At 46.6% G+C, this 22,616-nt stretch overlaps 1 protein-coding gene across 2 annotated transcripts; it reads right to left on the bottom strand.

Moving 5' to 3' along the window:
- Window positions 1-19,936: 19,936 nt before the first annotated feature.
- On the bottom strand, window positions 19,937-22,069 carry LOC120647097 (40S ribosomal protein Sa-2-like). 2 transcript variants are annotated; one of them, XM_039923724.1, is made up of 5 exons: window positions 21,807-22,069; window positions 21,210-21,472; window positions 20,912-21,109; window positions 20,621-20,813; window positions 19,937-20,448 (listed from the first exon to the last, which is right to left on the bottom strand). In XM_039923724.1, exons 1-5 carry the CDS (start codon window positions 21,952-21,954, stop codon window positions 20,315-20,317), a joined length of 936 nt encoding a protein of 311 aa, XP_039779658.1. In that variant the 5' UTR covers window positions 21,955-22,069; the 3' UTR covers window positions 19,937-20,314. The 2 variants fall into 2 exon arrangements, with proteins under 2 accessions (XP_039779658.1, XP_039779657.1); XM_039923723.1 differs by having other exon boundaries at window positions 19,966-20,448; window positions 20,621-21,109.
- Window positions 22,070-22,616: the final 547 nt, after the last annotated feature.

Here is a 22,616-nt window from a genome sequence, read left to right as displayed (position 1 = left end):
TCTTTGAAACATGATATCCATGTCTCTTTGGATGGCAGCCCTGCCCTTTGGTGAATTAATGTGTTTTATAGCAGTTATCTTGCTTAAAGTAGGCGGAATAGCCAATTTGGCCCCCGAACAATCGCCGAAGGCTCAAATTGGCCTCCTGAACTATCAAAAGATCCAATTTGGCCCTTAAACTTCTAATCTCCAACTCAATCTCGTCCATCCTCATGGATTGCTAGACACATGGACAACTCAATATGCAAAAATGACTCTCCTACCCCTCCTTAATTCCTTTACCTGGCGCACCCATTCACGGCGTTTCCTCCGTGTCCAGTGTTTCCTTCGTAGCCTGCAGAGAGGGAGACGGAGGGAACGACAGACACAGAGGAAACACTGTGAAGGGGCGCCAGGAAAAGGAATTAGGGAGGGGTAAGAGAGTTATTTTACGTCTTGAGCTGTCCATGTGTCGAGCGATCTGTGAGGATGGACAAGATTGAGTTGGAAATCAGAAGTTTAAGGGTTAAATTGGATGTTTTGATAGTTCAGGGGCCAAAATGACTATTCCCTTAAAGTATATCTCATTAGTAGGAATTGCTTTTGATGTAAACCCAATTTTTATAATCTTATTTTGTTGACTTTACCAGTGAAACATGAATACATAATTGTTCAAAATCTGTGAATTTAATCTTGCAATTGTTTGAGCACGTAATAATGAGTGTTGCATTCATATCATTAATACATTGCACATTTGCATACATGTAGATTCCGGTGCATGCGAGCCCATGACCGTGGAACAGGTATAGCCATGAAGCCCTGCAAGAGCTAGCAGAGCAAGCCCAGGAAGGAACTTCACGAAGAACCAGCCCAAGGCCGAGAATAACACCCCGCTCAGCAAAAAACGCAAGCCCAGAAACATAATCTCTCTGAAAGGACCTTAAGATGCCTAGAGGGGGGTGAATAGGCAATCTGCAGCTCAAAAACACTTAAAACCTGTTAGATGCAGACTCAGCCCGGATAATTCGGGTATAAGCCCGGATACTCCGGGTTTTGTGTCCGGAGTATCCGGAGCTATATCCAGAGTCTCCGGGTATGAAACAACGTGAAAGAAAACTGCAGGAAATCAGTGTATGAAAAGTAGATCGAGCTATAGAATGAGTACCAGGGGTTCCTTAAGGTTGATATCCAGCAAACAAATCTCACTAGAAACTCGTGTAAGAGTAGATCGAGCTCAAACCCTAGAAAGTAAGTCACACAAGCAAATAGCAAGAAAACAAGTAATACAACGAGGAAGAGGGAGCAATTTGTTTCCCGAAGTTCACATTCGAAGGTGCTACATCTCCGTTGAGGAAGGATTCAAGAGACAGTGCTCAAGAACCCCTATGTTCCTCTCCCAAGGGCGAGATCACATCTCAAGCCCAAGGTCACTTACTATGGATTCCTCGGCATGGAATGGAGCTTACAAACTTCTTGTGCAACTCACAATCGTGGTTGAGAAGTCACAAGCACGCCTAGCCATCTAGGAGCACGAGGCTCCAAGAGTAACAAATTTGAATATGCGGGCTTGATCAAAACCAAGTGATCAAGAGGTCGGAATGAGACTCACTAGCACGAATTCTTGCTCTTGCTTGCTTCTCACTCAAATCCCTCAAAGGAATCACTCAAGAAGAGAGAGAGAGGGGAGTGAGAGAGCTCTTTCTTGGCTTAGGGAAATGTTCAGCTCGTCAAATGGGCAAAAGAGAGTGAGCTAAAGGAGATGAGGGGGTATTTGTACCCCTTACCCAGAAAATAGCCGTTGGGCGAAAGGTTACCCAGAGACTCCGGGTATAAGTCCGGAGACTCCGGGCAAACCTAAATTTCAGCCCGGGAACAGTCACCCGAACACTTCGGGCAAAGGGGTCCAGAGTATCCGGCCCTATACCCGGAGTATCCGAGTTAGGCAGGGAAGAACTTCTGTTTTTGCTCTTTTGAGTTGTATTTGTGTCTCACAAATGTTGGTCTAAGTTCTCTTGAGCACTAGTTCCAAGTCAACACCTTTGAATCAAGTCCCTCTTGATAGTACGGCATTCCTATACTCAAATTTCAAATATAAAATCTAATTTCTTGAGTAAACTTGAACTCCGCCTTTTCATTTCCTTTTTGAGGGGTCATACATCGTCACTTGATTCACTTATACAAATTCACCACCTGCTCACATGCTCAATTACACGATTAAATGCACATGTGTTTTGTCATTAACCACCAAAACCCACTTAGGGGCCTAGATAATTTTCAATCTCCCCCTTTTTGGTGATTGATGACAACTCACATGTAGCTCATTTGATAATTATAAAGCGATAAACAACTAGCACATAAGAGCTCCCCCTAAATGTATGCCATGAATTTGAATTTCAAATTTGACTTACAAATGTCAAAAATGGCAAAATACACAAGAGAACCACAGAAGACCCTTATATCTTTTACAGTGGGGTGAGCAGGTGTATGCAAAACACATGTGATGCATATGCCATGTTATCCACTCAATAGAAAAATGTGTTTTGGCAGCAGGACCCGGAGACTTCGGGCAGAAAATCCGGAGAATCCGGCCTGTGGCCCGGAGTATCCGGCTCAGCTGAATCAAAACACAGAAAACAGATAGTCACACAGCTCAATTATGTCACATGCTAGCAGAAATTCCTTAGAACAAACTCAAATTCGACAGCTAAGCAAAGAGTAGCACACAATACATGAGTTCTCACACCACATAGTCCTTACAAGTGATCACAGGAGTTCAAAACGGAATGAAAGATGACATAAGTTCGATACAAGTCGATACATGCCCAAATGAGTACATAAATGGCATTTTCACTCCCCCTTTGTCATCAAGTGCCAAAAGGAAATGAAAAAGAGCATGAAGTCCATCTACTCATCATCTTCATCTTGGGCGGCGTCCTCGGAGGTGTCCTCATCTTCAGTGGAGTCGGGGTGCTCGCGGTAGTCGAGGGGTGCGTCTTCTTCAGTTTCTTCATCCTCATCAAAGATCTCTTGGCCACGTGGAGGGGCACGAAGAGAGGAAGTAGAAGCACGGCGATGAGGAGAACGAGTTTGGCAACGAGCACGAGGAAGGAGAGCATGAGCAGCAGCAATAGCGGCCTCATCGGTAGCATCCCACTCGGCGAAGGGATCATCAAAAGCTGGTAACTCGCGGTGTGGATCCAAAGGAAGCCCCATATGACCCCGAATCTCATTAATTGATCTAGCATTCTCATGGACATCCTGTGCAATGTTCCTGCACATCCCAAACAAGCTACGGAGGGCCCTCTTCACAAATGAGTCATGATGACGGTGACAGGACGATGAAGAGGCACCCAAAGAAGTTGGAGCAGGAATCAAATCTTGAGTTTCTTGTTGCCCCGGCATGAGATGGAGGAGGTGGTGGTGCATCTCCAGAGCGGGCATGCAAATGAAGAGGCTCATGCTTGACGATCTTAGGAAATGTGACCTTTGTCACCCTCTCAATCATATACATGATGTATGGAGCAGCAGGGAGTGACTTCTTGGCCTCAATCATGGTCCTTCTCAGCTCATTCCAAATGAAGTCCATGATGCAAAAAGGTTTTCCACCGGGCAAGGTGCGGGCTAGAAGATTGACATCATAGTATCGAAGTGCCGCCGAATCACCATCCTTTGCATCAATGGTGGCTCTAAAGAATTGATTCAAAGCATAGTAGACCGGTAGGAGATAATTTGCCTTTCCTTCCTGAGCACAAATAGATTGAAAAACAAGGTAGGCACTTGATATGGCTTGAGTTGTTCCTCAACATGAATAGGATCTCGTTTCTCATCCTCAGAGCCAAGTCCAAGAATCCGAGAGAAGGTCATGTAATCTACTCCATACTTGACTCCCTCGGTGGTCTAATAGAAGGCAATCTCTCTTTCATCAGAGTAAAGAGAGCAATGAAACTGGCCTAAGACCTCCTCATTCCAATCATATCTAAAACTCATGATGTCATATAATCCCATCTCCTTGCACTTGTTCATGGCTTCATTGAAGAATGGATCATTCATATTCTCATAGTACGTCCAATCCACGTACTTGCAAGGGACAATGGGTGCACGAGACTTACGCATCATGACTGAGGAGTAGAAATCTTCATGAAGCTTGCACCAAAAGCGTGTCTCAAGCCCTTCACATTTCTGATATTTGTATACTTCTTCCTTGCAAGCCTCCCTAAGAGCCACATCCTGCTTATATTAGTTTCTTCCCATATCAACCTCGAATCCATAAACAATTCCGGCTCTCTTGAGCCTTGGAATGTGTGGATAGTTGCGCTGCTCTGGGCAGTATTTAACTTGTAGACGCGGAGGAGTATGAGGACATATGTCATGAGCAATGCCCCTCCTTGTTGGATTCGCATGGGATGGAGGAGGCACAAGTTGACCTTGCATGATGTAGGGGGCTTTCCTTGGCTCCTTCCGTGAGCTACTTCCAGCAGGTTCCTTGCCGGCACGTTGACGAGGACGAAGTTCCCTTGATGGATTTGGAGGAGGAACCTCCCTTTGATTGCGAGGGTCATGGCGGCGCTTTTGCCTCCTTTGCACCGCATCATCCATAGTCTCTCCGGGACGTTGTCTCACCATGCCTAGATGAAAGTGTACAAGATCAAGACCAAAGCTAGCCAGGATTTGGAAGGAGAGATGTGCATAGGGTGGTCCAGTCCGGAAACTCCGACCCAGAGGGTCTGGAGTATCCGGGTGTATATCCGGAGTATCCGGCCTCGAGCACCCGAAACCCTAGATTTCAAAAACTGAGGATTTAGCCAGGGGTATTGCATGAAACTTGAGTCAAAGGTTCCTACACATGCTAGGAAGAGATGCCCTAAAGATCTTTCAAAGAAACCTACGACATTGGGAGATCGGGCGATCCGAAGTTCAAAATACCTTGAGAGCCGTTGAGAGCGCGGAAACTTCAAATCCAAAGCTTCCTCGGAGTTTCCAGAGGGAAGGAGAACCTTCCTTCAAAGATTGACGAATTCTTTATGGATGGAAGGTTGAAATCGCCTCTAGGGCGTGAGTGAGAGTGAGAAGGAGAAGAGTGGCGGCGGCGGCAGTAAAAAGAACCAAGAAAACGGTTTATCCCGACCCCCGCGGTATATAAATCCAGGTTTTACCTCTCGGAGTATCTGGCCTCAGGGCCGGAGTATCCGGACAGTCCAGAGAATCCGGGCCCTGGGCCGGAGACTCCGGCTCCCCCTGACTCAGAAAAGATATGGCACACTTTGAGCTTGATCTAGATGAATTGAATTGAATAGATTTTGAGAGATCTAATGGTGTGAGAGACATTACTTGACTAGAGATGAGCCAACAATCAATCAAGGAGAACAATGATCTCAAGCAAGTAAAGTGAAGATCCAAACTTTTCATAAAATAAATATCACACTTTTTGAAAGTTTTCAAGATCCTTTTATTTTGAGAAATATTTAATCTATAATCACCCAAGTGTATGTAGTAATTCAAGCTAGGTTACGAAAACCCAAGACGTTTAGTTCACTTCTCAAAGCACAATACCTTGACTCATCTAGAGGCTTTGTAAAGATATCAGCAAGTTGTCCGTCGGTGCTTACATGTTGTAAAGCAATATCTCCCTTAGCCTCATGATCCCATAAGAAGTGATGACGGATATCTATGTGCTTTGTTCAGGAGTGTTGTACCGGGTTGCTTGCTAGCTTGATTGCACTCTCATTGTCACAAAATAGAGGAATTGCATCAAAATGACAACTAAAGTCACTCAACATTTGTCTCATCCACAAGAGTTGTGCACAACACGCACCGGCGGCGACATACTCGGCCTCCGCCGTGGACAAGGCAACCGAATTCTGCTTCTTAGAGCACCAAGCTACCAAGGACCGGCCAAGAAATTGACAAGTCCCCGTAGTGCTCTTTTAATCTACTTTGCAACCGACGTAATCCGAATCAGAATAGCCAAGTAAGTCAAAAAATGAGCCTTTGGGATACCATAAACCAAGGTTAGGAGTGAAGACCAAATATCTTAGGATTCTCTTAACCGCCATCAAATGACATTCTTTCGGATTAGATTAAAATCTTGCACATATGCACACACTAAGCATAATATCGGGCCTAGATGCACAAAGATAAAGAAGGGATCCAATCATGGAGCGATATATTTTTTGATCCACGGCCTTGCCATCTTCATTGAGATCGAGATGCCCATTGGTTGGCATGGGAGTCTTGATGGGCTTGGCATTTTTCATGTCAAACTTCTTGAGCATATCCTTGATGTACTTGGTTTGACTAATGAAAGTGCCATCCTTGAGTTGCTTGATTTGAAATCTGAGAAAGAAGGTCAACTCACCCATCATAGACATCTCAAATCTCTTTGTCATAATCCTACTAAAATCAACGCACCAAGTTTTATTAGTAGAGCCAAATATAATGTCATCAACATATATTTGGCACACAAAGATATCTTTATCAACTTTGCGAGTAAAAAGAGTAGGATCAGCTTTGCCTATCTCAAAACCTTTCCTCAAGAAAAAATCCTTAAAGCATTCATACCATGCTCTAGGGGCTTGCTTGAGCCCATAAAGTGCCTTATGGAGCTTGTAGACGTGGTTTGGGAACTTGAGATCTTCAAAACCCAGTGGTTGCTCAACATATACCAATTCGGAGATTGGTCCATTAAGAAAAGCACTCTTCATGTCCATTTGATATAGCTTGAAATCATGGTGAGTAGCATAGGCAAGCAAAATACGAATTGATTCAAGCCTAGCTACGGGTGCATAAGTCTCACCAAAATCCAAACCTTCGATTTGTGTGTAGCCTTGAACAACCAACCTAGCTTTGTTTCTTGTCACCACGCCATGTTCATCTTGTTTGTTTCGAAAGACCCATTTGATTCCTATAACATTTTGTTTTGGTCTTTCAACCAAGGACCAGACTTCATTTCAAGTGAAGTTGTTCAATTCTTCTTGCATCGCCATCACCCAATCCGGATCATCCAATGCTTCATCTACTTTTAGAGGTTCCAAGGAAGAAACAAACGAGTAATGCTCACAAAAGGTAACCAAACGAGATCGAGTGGTTACCCCTTTACTTATGCTTCCAAGGATATTATTCACGGGATGATCCTTCCGAATTATGTGATGAACTCTCGGATGTGGAATGAAAGATTGACGTTGGATTGGTTCAGCTTCTCTATCATCTTGAGATTGATCTTGATGTTGAGTTGTCATTTCAGCTTGAGTTGCCCGGATACTCCGGCTTGGAGTCCGGATACTCTGGTCATGATGTCCGGAGTCTCCGACTTCATATCTGGAGTTTCCGGGTTGTGCAGCGGATGGGGATGTAGATGGCCCTTGAAATATCAACTCATCATCATCTTCATTTTCCATTTGTTCTTGAGGCTTTATTTCACCAATTGCCAACTTCTTGATAGCTTGACTTGACGGTTCTTCCATTCCTACAACATTACCAACTTGCTCTCCTTGAGAGCCATTAGATTCATCAAATGTCACGTCACATACTATTTCAACACAACCGGAGGTTTTGTTGAAAACACGATAGCCATGAGCATTTGAGGCATTATTAAGAAGAAATTCTTCATCAACTTTAGGTGCAAACTTAGAGTTCTTGAGCTCCTTGTATAGAATGAAGCACTTATTTCTAAAAACACTAAAGTAAGACACGTTAGGCTTTTTACCGAGTAGAAATTCCTATGCCGTCTTGTTCAAGATCTTGTGAAGATATAAGCGGTTGATAGCATGACATGCCGTGTTGATTGCTTCCGCCCAAAATTGATCTGAGATCTTGTACTCATCAAGCATTGTTCTTGCGGCTTCAATGAGAGTTCTATTCTTCCTCTCAACAATTCTATTTTGTTGAGGAGTATATGGAACCAAGAACTCGTGACCAATTCCTTCTTCATCAAGATATTCTTTTATGTTGGTGTTCTTGAATTCGGTACCATTTTCACTTCTCACTTTCTTGATCTTGGTCTCAAATTCATTTTGAGCTCTTTTTGCAAACTTTTTGAAAGTTTCTTGCACTTCACTTTTATCATGCAAAAAGAATACCCAAGTGAAACGAGAATAATCATCAACAATGACTAGACCATATTTGTTACCACCAATGCTAATATACACCACCGGGCCAAAAAGATCCATATGTAGAAGTTCAAATGGCTTGACAGTGGTGATGATGCTCTTTGATGGATCTGGAACACCAACTTGCTTTCCAGCTTGGTATGCACTACAAACACGATCTTTCTCAAAAGAAACATTTGTTAGTCCTAGGATGTGATCCCCCTTTAGAAGCTTATTGAGATTTCTCATCCCAACGTGAGCTAGTCGGCGATGCCATAACCAACAAAAGCTAGACTTTGCTATCAAGCAAGCGTCAAGTTGAGCCCTCTCTTGAGAGAAATCCACAAGATAGAGCTTTCCCTTGAGCACCCCCTTGAAAGCAACGGAATCATCGCTTCTTCTAATGACGGTCACACCCTCGTTAGTGAACAAACAATTGAAACCCGAATCACAAAGTTGTGAGATGGACAACAAATTGTAACCAAGTGACTCAACTAAAAGAACTTTTGAGAGAGTGATATTTGAGTTTAGATTAATGTTATCGGTACTAAGCACTTTTCCCTTTTAATTTCCCACAAAGGTAATGAAATGATCTCCACTTGATGCGGTTATTGTTTCGAACATACTCCTTTCTCCGGTCATATAATTTGAACATCCACTATCAATCACCCATGTTGAGCCACCGGAGGAGTATCCCTACAAAATAAAGTTACTCTTTTCTTTTAGGTACCCAACAATACTTGGGTCCTCTAATGTTAGTCACAAGAACTTTGGGCACCCATACATGGCTTTTCACTTTTGTGTTCCATGCACGATGTCCTACAAACTTGGCAACCACTTTACCATGGTGGTTCCTTGTCAATGCAGAATCGGCATAAAAGGATACATGAGATGATTCTTGTGCCTTGATCTTGGTTGGGTTTGAGGCCTAGAACTTATCTTCTTTGAATGAGGATGCAACAATTTTAGCACCCTCATCATATGTTGTGCCTCTCTTGATAAATTTGACATGACCACTTTTTTGAATCGCATCATTTGTCTTGTGGATGGGAGTGGTCATATTCACTAGACCTCCTTGAGCACCCAAAGCAATCTTGTTCTTGTTCTTGATAAATGGAATGGCATGTGGAGTACCTTGCCCATTCCTACAAAGTCCCTTACCTTTTTCAAACCCAAATTTACTCATGTATTTTGACCCAAATCCCTTGGTATGCTTCTCAAACTCACCTACACTTATTGAGGGATTTTTCTTTGGGACTTCCATATGGGATGGAGCTTCTTCTTGCAACAATTGAGTTAGTAGCACATGGTTAGTAGCACAAGTTTGAATATCAATGTTATAGCACCGTGCACAACCATTACTTGCTGAAGGACTAGATGAATTAGATATCTCTCTAGTCTTAGAAGTACTTTCCCAAAGAGTATTAAATTGAACTTCAAGTGCCGTGTTATTATCTTGCAAGCTTGTCATGCTTTCTTGAAGTTTCTCATTATCCTTCTTTAAGAAAGTGTTAGTGTCATTGACGAAAGAAAATTTCCTAGTCAAGTCATCCACTTTTTCTTTTTCACTAGAGAGTGACTCTTTCAACTCAAGGAGAGTGCCATCCTTGACTTTGATTGAGTTCACAAGCATCTTGTTTTTCCTCTCTTTCCTTGGCGAGGTCCTTTTCAAGAGCTTTGAATTTTTCTCTCTCAAGTCTAAGCAACTCTTCTTGTGTTTCAAGAGTCTCATCCGCTTCATCTAGTTTCATTATTAATTCCATCATTTTAGTTGCGGCTCCTTTTCCATATTTCTTGACTAACTTGGTAGCTACTACTTCATTATCTATTTCATCGTCCGATGAGTTTGGAGATGTTACCTTGGAATTTTTAGCCATGAAGCACATGATAGGATCTTCATCCTCATCGTCGGTGAGATCTTCAAATAAGCTTGTAGGATGTGGAGATGATGCCTTGAATGCTATTGTTGCAACATCATCCTTCTCGGACTCACTTTCTAGTTGTAATCTCATTCTTGACCAAGATGAGCTTCTGCGGCTTGCTTCTTGTATCTTGATCTATCTCTCTTGGAGGTACTTTCTTTGGTGTCTTTGTTCTTCTTCTTCTCTTCCGGGCAATCCGCAATGAAATGCCCAACTTTGTTACACCCGAAGTACGGCCAATTAGATCTTCTCCTTGGCTCATATTTCTTGTTTTTGCCAAAGTTTCTAAAGTTGCTTTTCTTCAATACTCTTGTGAAGTTCTTGATAAAGAAGACCATTTGCTCATCATCAAACTCATCATCATCACCACTACTAGTGCCTTCATTCTTTGAGGATTGGTTTGCCTTTTTTTTTGCCTTTTGACTTGGCTTAAAATGCCAACCCATTGTTCTTGGCCGCTTGTTCTTGAAGCTCGGCTAGATCTTGGTTAATCTTGACTCTCTTCAATTGATCATGGTGAGCCTCAACTCTTTCAAGGACATTCTCAGCGGTGAAGTGCTTGAATCCTCTTTCGGCTCTAATCAAACTAGGTAGAGTAACATCCCTAGCCATATACACGGTTAAGAGCTTGTCCATGATCTCACGGTCAGCCCACTTGTCACCACCAAGTGATTTGATTTGATTTGTGATCTTCTTCATGCGGTTGTACATTTCTTTGACACTTTCATCTTTCTTCATAGAGAATAGGCTCAATTCATCTTCCAATGTCTTGATTCTTGATTCACGGACTTTCCTTGATCCTTGATGATTTACTTGGAGAGTGTCCCAAGCATCTTTGGTGGTTGATGCATCCTCTATCTTATCAAACTCTTCGGGACTCACGGATGTGTGTAGGATGTTCAAAGCTTGAAAGTTTCTTTGTAGCACATATGCTTGAACCGGTGTTGGAGTTTCATCTTCATCCGGAATTTCACACCCAACTTCCATAACTTTCCAAAGATCCTTGTGGATTGCATTCATGTAACCGAACATTTTTGTCTTCTATTTATTATATCTGGTGCCATCAAAGAAAGGTGGCTTGCCCATATGAATTGATGCATTATGCTCACTAGGTAGAGAAAAGGTGTAGTCATGAGCAACTCTTCGATAATCACCTTTTCCTTTAGACCTTGATGAGCTTCCTTTGTTAGAGGAGTGTGAGGCTCTTCTCTTGGAGTCGGTGTCGAAGTCATCACTTGAATCAATGATAATCCGAGAGCTAGACTTCTTCTTCTTTTGCTCCTTCTTCTTCATCTTCCAAGCCTTCCACTTTTCATAAGACATCTCATCATCAGATGTCTCTACTTCACTCTCTTCTCCACCATTCTTGTTCTTTTCTTTCTTATCCTTGTTGGATGGCCCTGTATTCTTGTCATTCCCTTTTTCATCACCCGAATCACCTTTTTCGACTTCATCGGATTCTTGGGTTCCTTCTCATCACTTGACATCTTGACCTCTCCGGATGGTTAAGCCCTTTGAATGGAGAGCCAAGCTCTGATACCAATTGAAAGGACCTTAAGATCCCTAGAGGGGGTGAATAGACAATCTGCAGCTCAAAAACACTTAAAAACCTGTCAGATGCAGACTCAGCCTGGATACTACGGGTATAAGCCCGGATACTCCGGGTTTTGTGTCCGGAGTATCCAGGATTCCAAGGGTGAATATTAGGCCCATGATAATGATGTAGCTCCCGGCAGAAACAATGGTGGAATGTCTTGATGATTTGAAGACCTTGTCGACGAGATATTGTGGTGTGACCAGATTTATTTGAAAGCTTCAAGAGCTCAGGGACCTCAATCACACTCCGGATGACTGAGTTATGATGTTCGCAATGATTCACTATCAGTCTGTTGATGAACTAAAAGTTCAACTTTATATTTGTGCCTACAATCAAAGATTGACATGTACAAGTGGAACCAAATGAATTGTACCAAAAATCATTATGTAAATATAGGAAAAACTCACCTTGTATTTAACTATCATGGTCAAATCCATAGGTGTCATGTCCTCATCACCTCCCCCCTCCCCACGCACGACGACTCCCCGCCCGGGCGACCTACCGAGACGCCGTCTGTTGCCAGCCGCCGAGCCCGATCCGTGCCCCCTCCGACCCTCCGCCGGCTCTCGAGACTACGCCGCCCATCCCGGAGCCTGCTCCAAAACCCTCTCGCCGCCGGCGTAAGCGACCATCCCGCTGCGTTCGTCAGCGCATGGCACCACCTGTTCGTGCGGTCGACGGCCGCGCCGCCCCTGCTACCACGATCGACGGTGTTCGTCGCCGGCCCTGGGTCGACACTGAGGGATTCCAGGAGGTGCTCCCTCGAGCTGCTCGTCACCAGTGCCACCTCGCCGCCACTAACACTGGTGCTACACATCACTACATCCCTCCGGAGTTGGCGGACAGATGCCTCAACTGCCTCTCCTACAACCACCGCGTCGCCACTTACCGGCTCCCCTGGCGTTGTCTCTGCTGCCACGGCTTCCGCCACCTCGCGCGCGACTGCAGGCGTCCTGCTCACGCAATGGCAACTTCGGCTCGCGCGACGGGTGGCCACCATCGCGCCGAGCCACGCCACCAGTTCTTCACAAGGAGAGATGATGGGCCGCCAACTCCGGCGGCATCTGACGCTCCGAGTCGCACACCTTCGCTGTCATCAGCTGGCACCGCTACTGCTGCTCGAGCTGGTTTGACGGGTCTGGCTGGGGATCTTTCCCAGCTAGAATTGGAATCCTGCTACATTGAGCGCAGCAATGCTATGGCGGCGGAGGAGGTTCGCCTCAGGCTGGCTCTGATCGGTCAGGTGGGCAATGCCTCGCATGGCACCTGCGTGGCTAATGTCCAGCAGTTCATCGTGGGGTACACCGGCGTGCCAGAAACGGAGCTCTCCGTCAAGCCTTTCTATTAGAACAATTTTCTCGTCCAATGCACTACGCAGGCGACCAGGGATCACGTTCTTGCGGCCAGCCCGATTCCACTCGCCACCACCTACCTCTCCCTAAGGCCGTGGACGAGGCCGGTGAATGCTGAGCCCATTTCGTTGTATCACAAGGTTGTCAATGAAGTGGACGGAGTTTCGGCGCATGCCTGGGATCTGGACATTGTGAGCAAGCTTCTCGCTCCACAGTGCTGGATCGAACACCTTGATGAGGCGACTTCAAGCAAGGCTGACATGTCAACGTACAAGGTGACCGCCTGGACGTTGAATCTGGCGTTCATCCCGACAGCCAAGAGACTCTTGATTGCGGAGGCGGAGCTTCCAATTGTGTACTCCGACACCGCCAATCAACGCATCTTCGGCAATGTTACGCCGTACCTCCGGGAGAAGCGCGGCCTCGACTACCCGGTGGAGCTCCATCTCTGGCGCATCTTCGACTTCACGCCGCGATCCCCGTCCTCCTCCGACGAGTCCTACCCTTCCGATGACGGCGACAATGGTCTCGACGGCAACCCTGACCGCTCCTATGGGTTCCGTCGCGGTTCGGCGGGTAGTCCCAGGATCTCTACCTTTCCTCGTCGCGACGGTGGTGGCCGCGCCAACGGCGGCGGCGGGCACTCCAGCGGTAACTATTTCGGTGACCGCACCATTGATTGGGCATGGAACCCGGTGGGCCATGGTGGGGATGGTCCCGACCGGTCTGGGCACGTGATCCCAAAGAAGGCTCCTGCCAACCTGCACACCGAACCGGGCCACCAGAAGAACTTTCCTCCTTTGGTTGCCAACAGGAAGGAGAAGACAAATGTAGCCTACCGGCCGGGTCAGCGGTCCCCCGTGACCAGGGTGGACACCTCCTCCAACGCTGCCCATCCCCTGTCTCTGCTGCATCTGCACCGGACAGGACGCCTGTTGTTAATAAGGCTGAGGAGCTCGTTCTCGGCCTTTGGAGGGAGACAGACTACGACCGGTCGCTTGACCCCATGTGATCTGAAGCTTGCGTGGTCCACTCGGCGAGGGTAACGGGCACGGTACCGACAGTTGTTCTTGAGGCTGCGACAGTTGCGCCTGCATCTACAACCACGCCCCATTCGCCCATTCCTGCTGACCGCCCCACCGTCTGCGTCGACACGCCGGTTGACGCCGTCACGCCGTTACTTCCTGTAACGGAGACAGACTGCGTTGGGTGGGCCGCTTCAGCAACACCCGCGAAGGAGACTTGCGTCGACCTGGGGCTCGGCCCAACGGAGGTGACTTGGCCGGATGGGAGCTCCTTGGATCCTGTGGCCCACAATGGTCTAGATGAAAACACTCTTCCTAACCCGGCCTCTGAACCTGAACCCGGACGTGGTGGCCCGGACGGCCCGGCTGCTCACCTTTGTGCTTTCGGCCAGGAAGTTGAAATTGCCGCCCCCCACCACTGATACCCAAACTGCCCAAGACGACCAGGCGGCCGACACCGGCTGCGAGCGATTTGCTGACCCTGCCGAAGCGAAGCGAGCGTCTTGCTAACCACCCACTCACAAATGTTGCTTCCTCAAAGCGGGCTGAGGTAATCCTCATGCGTAGACTCAATGTTCTGCCTGATGATGCGATTGCATGCAACGACTCCAGGCAAGCATACAACCAGCTTTACAAGGAGAGAATGGAAGATGGCCATTATGAGGCTGTCCGCGACCTGCTGCCGGCACTTCGCTGCACCGGTCCAGCTCTGGGCCTCTCGACCTAGCTCATCTCCTCTGGTTGCATTCTGTTCCATGGATCCAATAGTCTTGTTGTCCTGGAACGTCTGCGGGTTGAACACACGCGCCCGGCGAGACGTTGTCCGTGTCCTTCTGCAAGACACTAGGGCGTCCGTTGTCTGTCTACAAGAAACTAAGCTTAGCTTGGTAGATGTGGATGTAATCAGCTGCATGTGTGATTCTCAATTTAAAGATTTCGCATATCTGCCGGCCTTAGACATGCGTGGAGGTGCCTTGGTTGCTTGTCACCAAGATGTGGCCTCTTTCTCCGATGTGAGCGTAAGGTGTTTCTCGATTACGGTAAAGATCTCTCCATGTTCCGGTGAGCCATCCTGGTGGCTCACGACGGTATATGGTCCGCAGGAAGACAATGACAAAGTGCTGTTTCTTGAGGAGCTTGAAGCGATCAGGGCGGCATGCGCTGGACCCTGGGCGGTGGCCGAAGATTTCAACTTGATCCTGGATCCGACTGACAAAAATAACGCACGGATCAATAGAAGGAACATGAACCGCTTTCGTAGGCTGGTGGACTCTCTCGAGCTCCGAGATATTCACCTACATGGTCGAACATACACCTGGAGTAATGAACACACTAATCCGACTCTTGTCAAACTTGGTCGGATACTAACCTCGGTCGACTGGGAAGAGCTATACCCTCTTTGCTTCTTGCAAGCACTCTCCTCTGATGACTCGGATCATTGCCCGCTGCTACTCCTAACTAAAACCAACATCCGGTCCAAGCCCAGGTTTCACTTTGAAACCTTTTGGCCGAATCTCGAGGGATTTCTGGACGCGGTGTCCAGGGGCTGGATCTGTTCAGATGCTGTGACAAACCCATTCCATCGCCTTGACTGCAAGCTGAGGAATGTGGCGAATGAGCTTTAGAGCTGGTCGGCAAAGAAAATTGGCTCTGTCCGAATGCAGGTCCTGATTGCTAGTGAAGTTATTCTCAAACTTGTTCAAGCGCAGGAGTTCAGAGAACTTTTGTTGGAGGAGTTTAACTTCAAAAAAGAACTGAAGAAGCTTACCTTGGGCCTTTCCTCACTTGAGCGCACCAAGGCTTCTTTTCCTAGCGGAAGGAGATGCCAGCACACGGTTTTTCCATCTACATGCAAACGGTAGATGGCAAAAAAATAACATCATGCGACTTCGTGATTCTGCTGATAATGATTTCGTATACGGCGATAACATGGAGATGGTCCTGTTCAACTTCTTCGACAACCTGCTCGGAAATGAACGTGACCGGCCATGCACACTGAATCTGGAAGCAATTGGGATCCCACCACGCAACCTGATGATTCTTGAACTACCATTCACTGAAGAGGAGGTTTGGGGGTCATTAAGGAGCTCAAACCTGAAAAGGCTCCTGGGCCGGATGGAATGACAGCCGCATTCTATCAGTCATCTTGGACTGTGATCAAGGAGGACATCATGCGGGTTGTCAACGCCTTCTACAACATTGACTCGTGTGGGTTCAGGTGCATCAATGGGGCACTACTCACTCTGATCCCAAAGATACCCGACGCTAAGGAGGCAAAGGACTTCAGGCCGATTAGCCTACTACACAACTTCCCCAAAATCCTTGCAAAAATACTGGCGAATCGACTCTCGGCAAACATCAGTGACCTGGTACTTTGTAATCAGAGCGCATTCATAAAGGGACGTTACATACTAGATAACTTCAAGTATGTCCAGAGATCGGCGGCCTTAATCAAGAAAAAAAAGATACCAAAATTGCTGCTGAAACTAGACATCTCGAAAGCCTTTGACACTATCTCCTGGCAATTCCTTCTCGAGGTACTGCAGGGTTGGGGTTTTGGATGCCGTTGGCGGGGATGGATTTCTCTTCTACTGTCCACCGCGTCTACACGTATTCTACTCAATGGGCGGCTGGGAGCCCAGATTCAGCATCGCCATGGACTGCGTCAGGGTGACCCCTTATCGCCAATGATGTTCGTCATTGTTATGGACACTCTGAACCGGTTGTTTGTCAAAGCCCAACATGACGAGGTGTTACAACCCATTGGTGTGCCGGCCATCAAGCATCACTGCAGCCTTTATGCGGATGATGCAATTCTTCTCCTCTCACCATCTGTCGACAAAGCACGAGCCATCAAGTTCATCCTGCAACTCTTCGGCGATGCGTCTAGACTGGTAACTAGTGTGGACAAGTGCTCGATCACGCCCATCTACGGAGATCAGGTTGCAATTCAGGCCTTCCATGCGGTGCTACCCTGCCAGGTGCTTGAATTCCCGTTTAAGTACTTGGGAGTACCCCTATCCACGATGGCACTGCCCAAGAGCCAATACAGACCGCTGATTGACAAAATCAGCGCCAAGCTGCCGACATGGCAAGGAAAATTGCTGAATCGAAGCAGCATGCTGGTACTGGTGAAGTCCACCCTCTCTGCACTTCCTATTTATCTGATGATGTCCGATAAATTGCCTAGCTGGGTCATCCACGAGATCGACAGCTTGCGAAGAAACTTCCTCTGGTCAGGCAAGGATCATGCCGTACAAGGAAAGAACATGGTTGCCTGGCCTACTGTCTACGCGCCTACCAATTGTGGTGGGCTCGGGATCATTGATATCCGTCTTTCAGGTTTTGCCCTGCACGTACGGTGGCTTTGGATGCAGCGCGCTGATGATGACAGGGCCTGGTCAGCAATGCCAATCAAGGTCGAACCAGAGGTTCAGGCACTCTTTGATGCTTCGGTGACCGTGGCCGTTGGGAATGGATCGCGCACCTTGTTTTGGCTTGACAACTGGATTGGGGGCCAATCAGTTAGGATGGTGGCGCCATACCTACACCGATTCATCCCGTTAAGAATCACAAAGAGGCGCACGGTTGCGGAAGCACTCATTCAGAAACAGTGGATCAGGGACATTCAGGGGGGATTTTCAGTTCCAGCCATCAGGGACTACGTCCGGCTTTGGCACATACTGGCCGAGATCTCACTCAACGATGAATCGGACTGTTTCCGTTGGAAGTGAACTGCAAGCGGGACTTACACCACCTCCTCGGCTTATAAGGCAATGTTCATCGGCACTGTCCGCACCCCTGCCATTCATTGGGTCTGGAAGAGTTGGGCGCCACTGCGGGTAAAATTCTTCGTTTGGCTTGCACTGAAACAAAGGCTGTGGACTGCGGATCATCGCCGGCGACACAATCTTGACGCACATGATACTTGTTGGCTATGCGATCAAGAGGCGGAAACGGTTGATCACATGCTCATTAGCTGCAGCTTTGCAAAAGTCATCTGGTGGAACATACTGTCCTGGATGGACTGTGCTTGCTCGTTTCAGGGACAGCCGCTGATACACACTGCATGGGAGTACCTGAGAGGCCTGCAGACGCGTGAACGCAAGCGCGGTTTCGACTCGCTCTTCATGTGCATCATCTGGGTGATTTGGAAGGAGCGGAATAACCGGTTATTTGAGGAAACCAGTTGCACTGCGGCGGAGCTGCAAGACAAGATCAAACTTGATGTGAAGCTCTGGATTCTTGCGGGTGCACGTCGTTTGGGTTGTCTAAAGCGCGAGTAGTACGAGAGGGAGTTGGCTCTTTGAGGCATGTAAACTTTTCTTTCTCGGCTACCTTAATGGTGCCTTCGGGGGTGAGACTTGTTCTCGCGCGGTTGTAAACACTCTTTTCGTCTTAATACAATGATACGCAGCTCTCCTGCGTATTTGAGAAAAAAAGCTTTAATGTGGAGAAGAGGGAGGGCCCTAATACAAAATATCTCTTGGCTGACGTTGGTCTCTCCCATGTGATGATGCTCATGCTACCCAGTTCGATCCGTCGATGACTCCTTACACATGATCATAAATCTGTTGTTTGCTTTTGTGGCCACTCTTGATAGTGTGATATCAAAATTTAATATTCTGAATTCTCAAGGCCTAGAATATTATAAGCAAATGCACAATGAGTTGAAAAAAACAAACAAAAATATTGTAGTTCGAACAAACACTAGTGACTATACTAATCGATTCATGCCTAGTCCATAACAATCACATGATAAAAAAAAGATTGTTTAAAAAAATGAAAAAAAGACTCTCGTAATAGTCTGGGTGCCTGCCTTTGGCGTGTAACATGTCATGCGGAAGAAATAAATTAGATACTACTGACATTCACTTTTGCATTCACTTTTGCGCTATTAAAAATGAGTTAGTGCAAGTAAAAAGGTACTAACCTCATTCATCAAATTGAAGACCATACTCTCCAGATGTTTACTCGGATCATTTGAAGGCCACCGATTAAAGGGGAACGCATATTTGTATTATGGCCCTCCCTCTTCTCCACATTAAAGTTTTTGATCTAAATACGCTATATGGTGTATGTGTGACCACGCTATATGGTGTATGTGTGACCGTAGATGCACACTTTTGATAAGTTTATGCATCAGCTTGTACGTTTTACAATTTGTTAGACTAAAGTGATACAACCACACAAATTGATGTATGATGGGTGATTTTTTTTTTGAACCTTCGAGTAGCCAGTTTTTTTTAAATGTTCGAGGAGTCAGGTTTGGTTGAATGGAGTCAAGTCAGGTGCAGGCAAATGAGAGGCGAGGGTAGATTGGTCAATTCCTAAAGCTTCTAAATAAAATTGGATATAATAATGGATCCGGTGTCTTATATCACTGTATCTACATTTGGCAATTCGCATCAGATGCAGATAGATCATCTTATCTTTGAGGTATTAAGAAAAAAGAATTATAGTTTCAAAAAAAAAGAATTCTACAAGTACAAATATTTTCCTAATACTGCCACGGAGATACTAGATCTTTTTAGAGGAGAAACTACGTCTCAATATAATTTTTTAATAATACCAAAGAGATTACGGTTAAACAGTTTAATTTGAAGTTGAACCGTGCCGCGCAGCACCAACCGTGAATCTGTAAAACTACAAAACAGCACGGCACGGCGACGCTCTGCTGAGCGCGAGACCGTCCATGGCTTCCGTAGCTACACAAGGTGACAAGGGTACTCACACTGTCGCATCACGAATTCACGATTCACAAAAGGTTTGCACAGCCGGACACACAAAGCAAGATCACAACATCGGAAACCTGTTTCACAGTGAATTCTGTAACCAGCCGGATCAGACTGTTTCCATCTTGATCATCAGAGAAAAATCGTGCCGCTGTCGATTGTGGAGCGACATTGTTCGATACATGCAAATTGAAGGCCCAGTTGCATTCAGACTTCACAAAATGCTGCGGCACAGGGTTCAGTACCACAATCCACGCACGACAGCAAGACATTTCTTATTCAGTCAAACTGAACTTCAAGCGAACTGGTAAAATTTAGGAGTACAAAATCCGTGGCACCCAGATTTCACCGACTCGATGTGTTATATAGAACCATCACATTGCAAGGATCCATGGAATATAAGCAACACAAACAGAAAAACTACTTATACCACATTTTCGCAAGACTCTCTTCTAGCACCAATTTTGAAAACAGAACAGGGGCACATGTTCAGCTAGAAAGCCCTACAACAGAAAGTGTCCAATGCATAGGTAGATGATGCATCCTGATTTCGGACATTCATACTTTGGAAAAATAATTAATTTAAGCCACAAGATGCATCACAAAGGGAGGGCCTATGCCTACTCCCAGCCTTGGGCGGGGGGTTGTGCTGCTGGGTCCCAACCAGCCGGAGCAGCAACAACCGGAGGAACAGCACCCTCCACAGGTGCAGGGGCCCCAGCTGGATCCCAGCCATCGCCAGTAGGAACTGGAGCTGCAAAGAAAAAAAGAAAGAGAGATTATGAGAACACTTTGTGTAACCACAAACTTGTAGACGAGCAACTCCCAGCAGAGAAAATTGTGTGGGCTAAAACTTTCATTTGAACACAGGGCAGATTTCAGCACAGGTTCCATACCAAAAATGATGAAATTCAATCAGTACATACCTGGAGCAGCACCCCACTCCGCACCAGTGCCACCAACAGCAACAGGCGGTGCAGCAACATCAGAGGTCCACTGGTCTCCACCCCACTGATCAGCCGCTGGATAATCAGTGATAGCGGCAAAGTCAGGGGCAGCAGCAGCTTCCTCCTCGTGCTCCTTTGCTTCCTCAGGGTCTCTATAGAAGAACAAATCAACCTGCAAACAGCATAGCACATAAGAATGCAAGGATAATAAAAAATCTGCACGCACTGCATGTCTAATGTCAATTTGAAAAGCATCCTAAGCTTGCATACCATGACTTCCCACTTGTGCCCAGGGAGGATAGTGCCCCTCATCTGCAGAACCATCCTTGCCAAGAGCCAGAACAGGCATCCAATGCTGTTCCTTCCCTTGTTGTTGGCCGGGATGCCGATATCGACATACCGCATGGGGGAGTCAGTATCACAGAAGGCAATGGTGGGGATGTTTCCCAGAGCAGACTCCTTGATTGGCTGCAAAACAGTTACACATAACAATTTGGTCACCATCACAGGCTACTGCATGTTCCACCGAATGCATATCTCAGAACTTTCAAATGGAAATTCTTTTCACCTGGTGGTCAGTCCTTGGGTCGGTAAGGATGAGCAGTCGGGGCTCACTGAAGGATGTTTGGAGCTGATTGGTGAAGGTACCAGGGGTGTGCCTCCCAGCAATAGCATGGGCACCAGTGTACTGAGCGAACTTGAGGACGGCGCGCTGGCCGTAGGGGCGGGCGGACTGGACAATGATGTCCTGAGGGTTCTCGATGGCAACGATTACCCTCGCCGCCAGCTGGAGCTTCTCCCATGTCTTCCCAAGGTTGATGATGTAGATGCCTGATTAAATAAACATCAAGAGGAAGGCATATCACAACTAAGCACTACTTGCGAGGTCTTAGGAGTGCTAAATACCACACCGCAACGCAGATCACAATTATACTAGATTTCCAAGTCAACCCTCATGCGCCAAAATTGGTGACAAGGACATCTATTTTCTGAGAAATGCTAACAATCTTAGCTTACGATATAAGCGCGGTGATACGAGCTCACGGCCTATCTACACATTGAGATTTCATGGCAGGAACACTAGATCAACAGAGGTTGTCTATCTGTCTACATGGATCTACATGCGGAGGAGACAAGGGAAGGATGCTCCAGGGAAGGCACGTACCGTCGGTGCGGCGCTTGAAGACGTAGCGCTCCATCTGGAAGTCGCAGTTCTTGGTGCCCAGCTGGACGTCGGCGGCGAGCATCATCTGGATGTCCTGCTCCTTCTGGGACAGCACACGCGGCGCGCCTCCGCCTCCCGCCGCCGCCATGGTGGATGTGGATGCAAGAGCTAGGAGGTGACCCAAAGGGGAGGAGGAGAGGGCTCGGGCTAGGAGGAGAGAGGCGTCTGGGAGCGGCGGCGCTATGGGGAAGAATGGGAGGAGAAGGCCGTCTCTTATATGTGGCGCCTCAAAACCCTAGGAAGCTTCTGCAGGGAGGATATGCGCGTTGGGCCGTGCCAAAATATATGGGCCTAGCCATTCGTCGGCCCGTCATACTGCAATTTCGGTTTCTTTCTCCTTTTTCCTTATGAATTTCAAAACAGATTATCTCTCTGGTTTTAATAAGGAAAAATTGGATATGTAGCCATGCGTTTTTTTTTTGCAAAAATATCTGCAGTGCAAGGCCTCAGAGCCTCATAGAGTTTTTGAAGGAATGAAAAGCTGATGAACAAGTTTTTGAAAGATAAATAATAAAGATAACGCCCATTAGCAAGCATAATCTCGGTCCGGCATGCGGTACGCATTGCTTGCACAAAGTGATCTCAGTCCTCTTTCTGTCGCAGCGCGCAAAACCTCGTCAAATTTTGAAATATGAGCAGGTTGAATTTACCGATAGATTCACCCCAGTTAAATCGGCAAAGCCAAATCTCACTTCTCCCCTTGCCTCGCATGCGGAGTCAAAAGATTAAGGGGGTGTTTAGAAACAGGGA

The sequence above is a fragment of the Panicum virgatum genome, chromosome 9K (assembly GCF_016808335.1).
Source record: "Panicum virgatum strain AP13 chromosome 9K, P.virgatum_v5, whole genome shotgun sequence".
Classification (NCBI taxonomy): domain Eukaryota; kingdom Viridiplantae; phylum Streptophyta; class Magnoliopsida; order Poales; family Poaceae; genus Panicum; species Panicum virgatum.
Note: the sequence above shows the minus strand (reverse complement) of the source record. Positions and strands in the feature narration are given on the sequence as shown.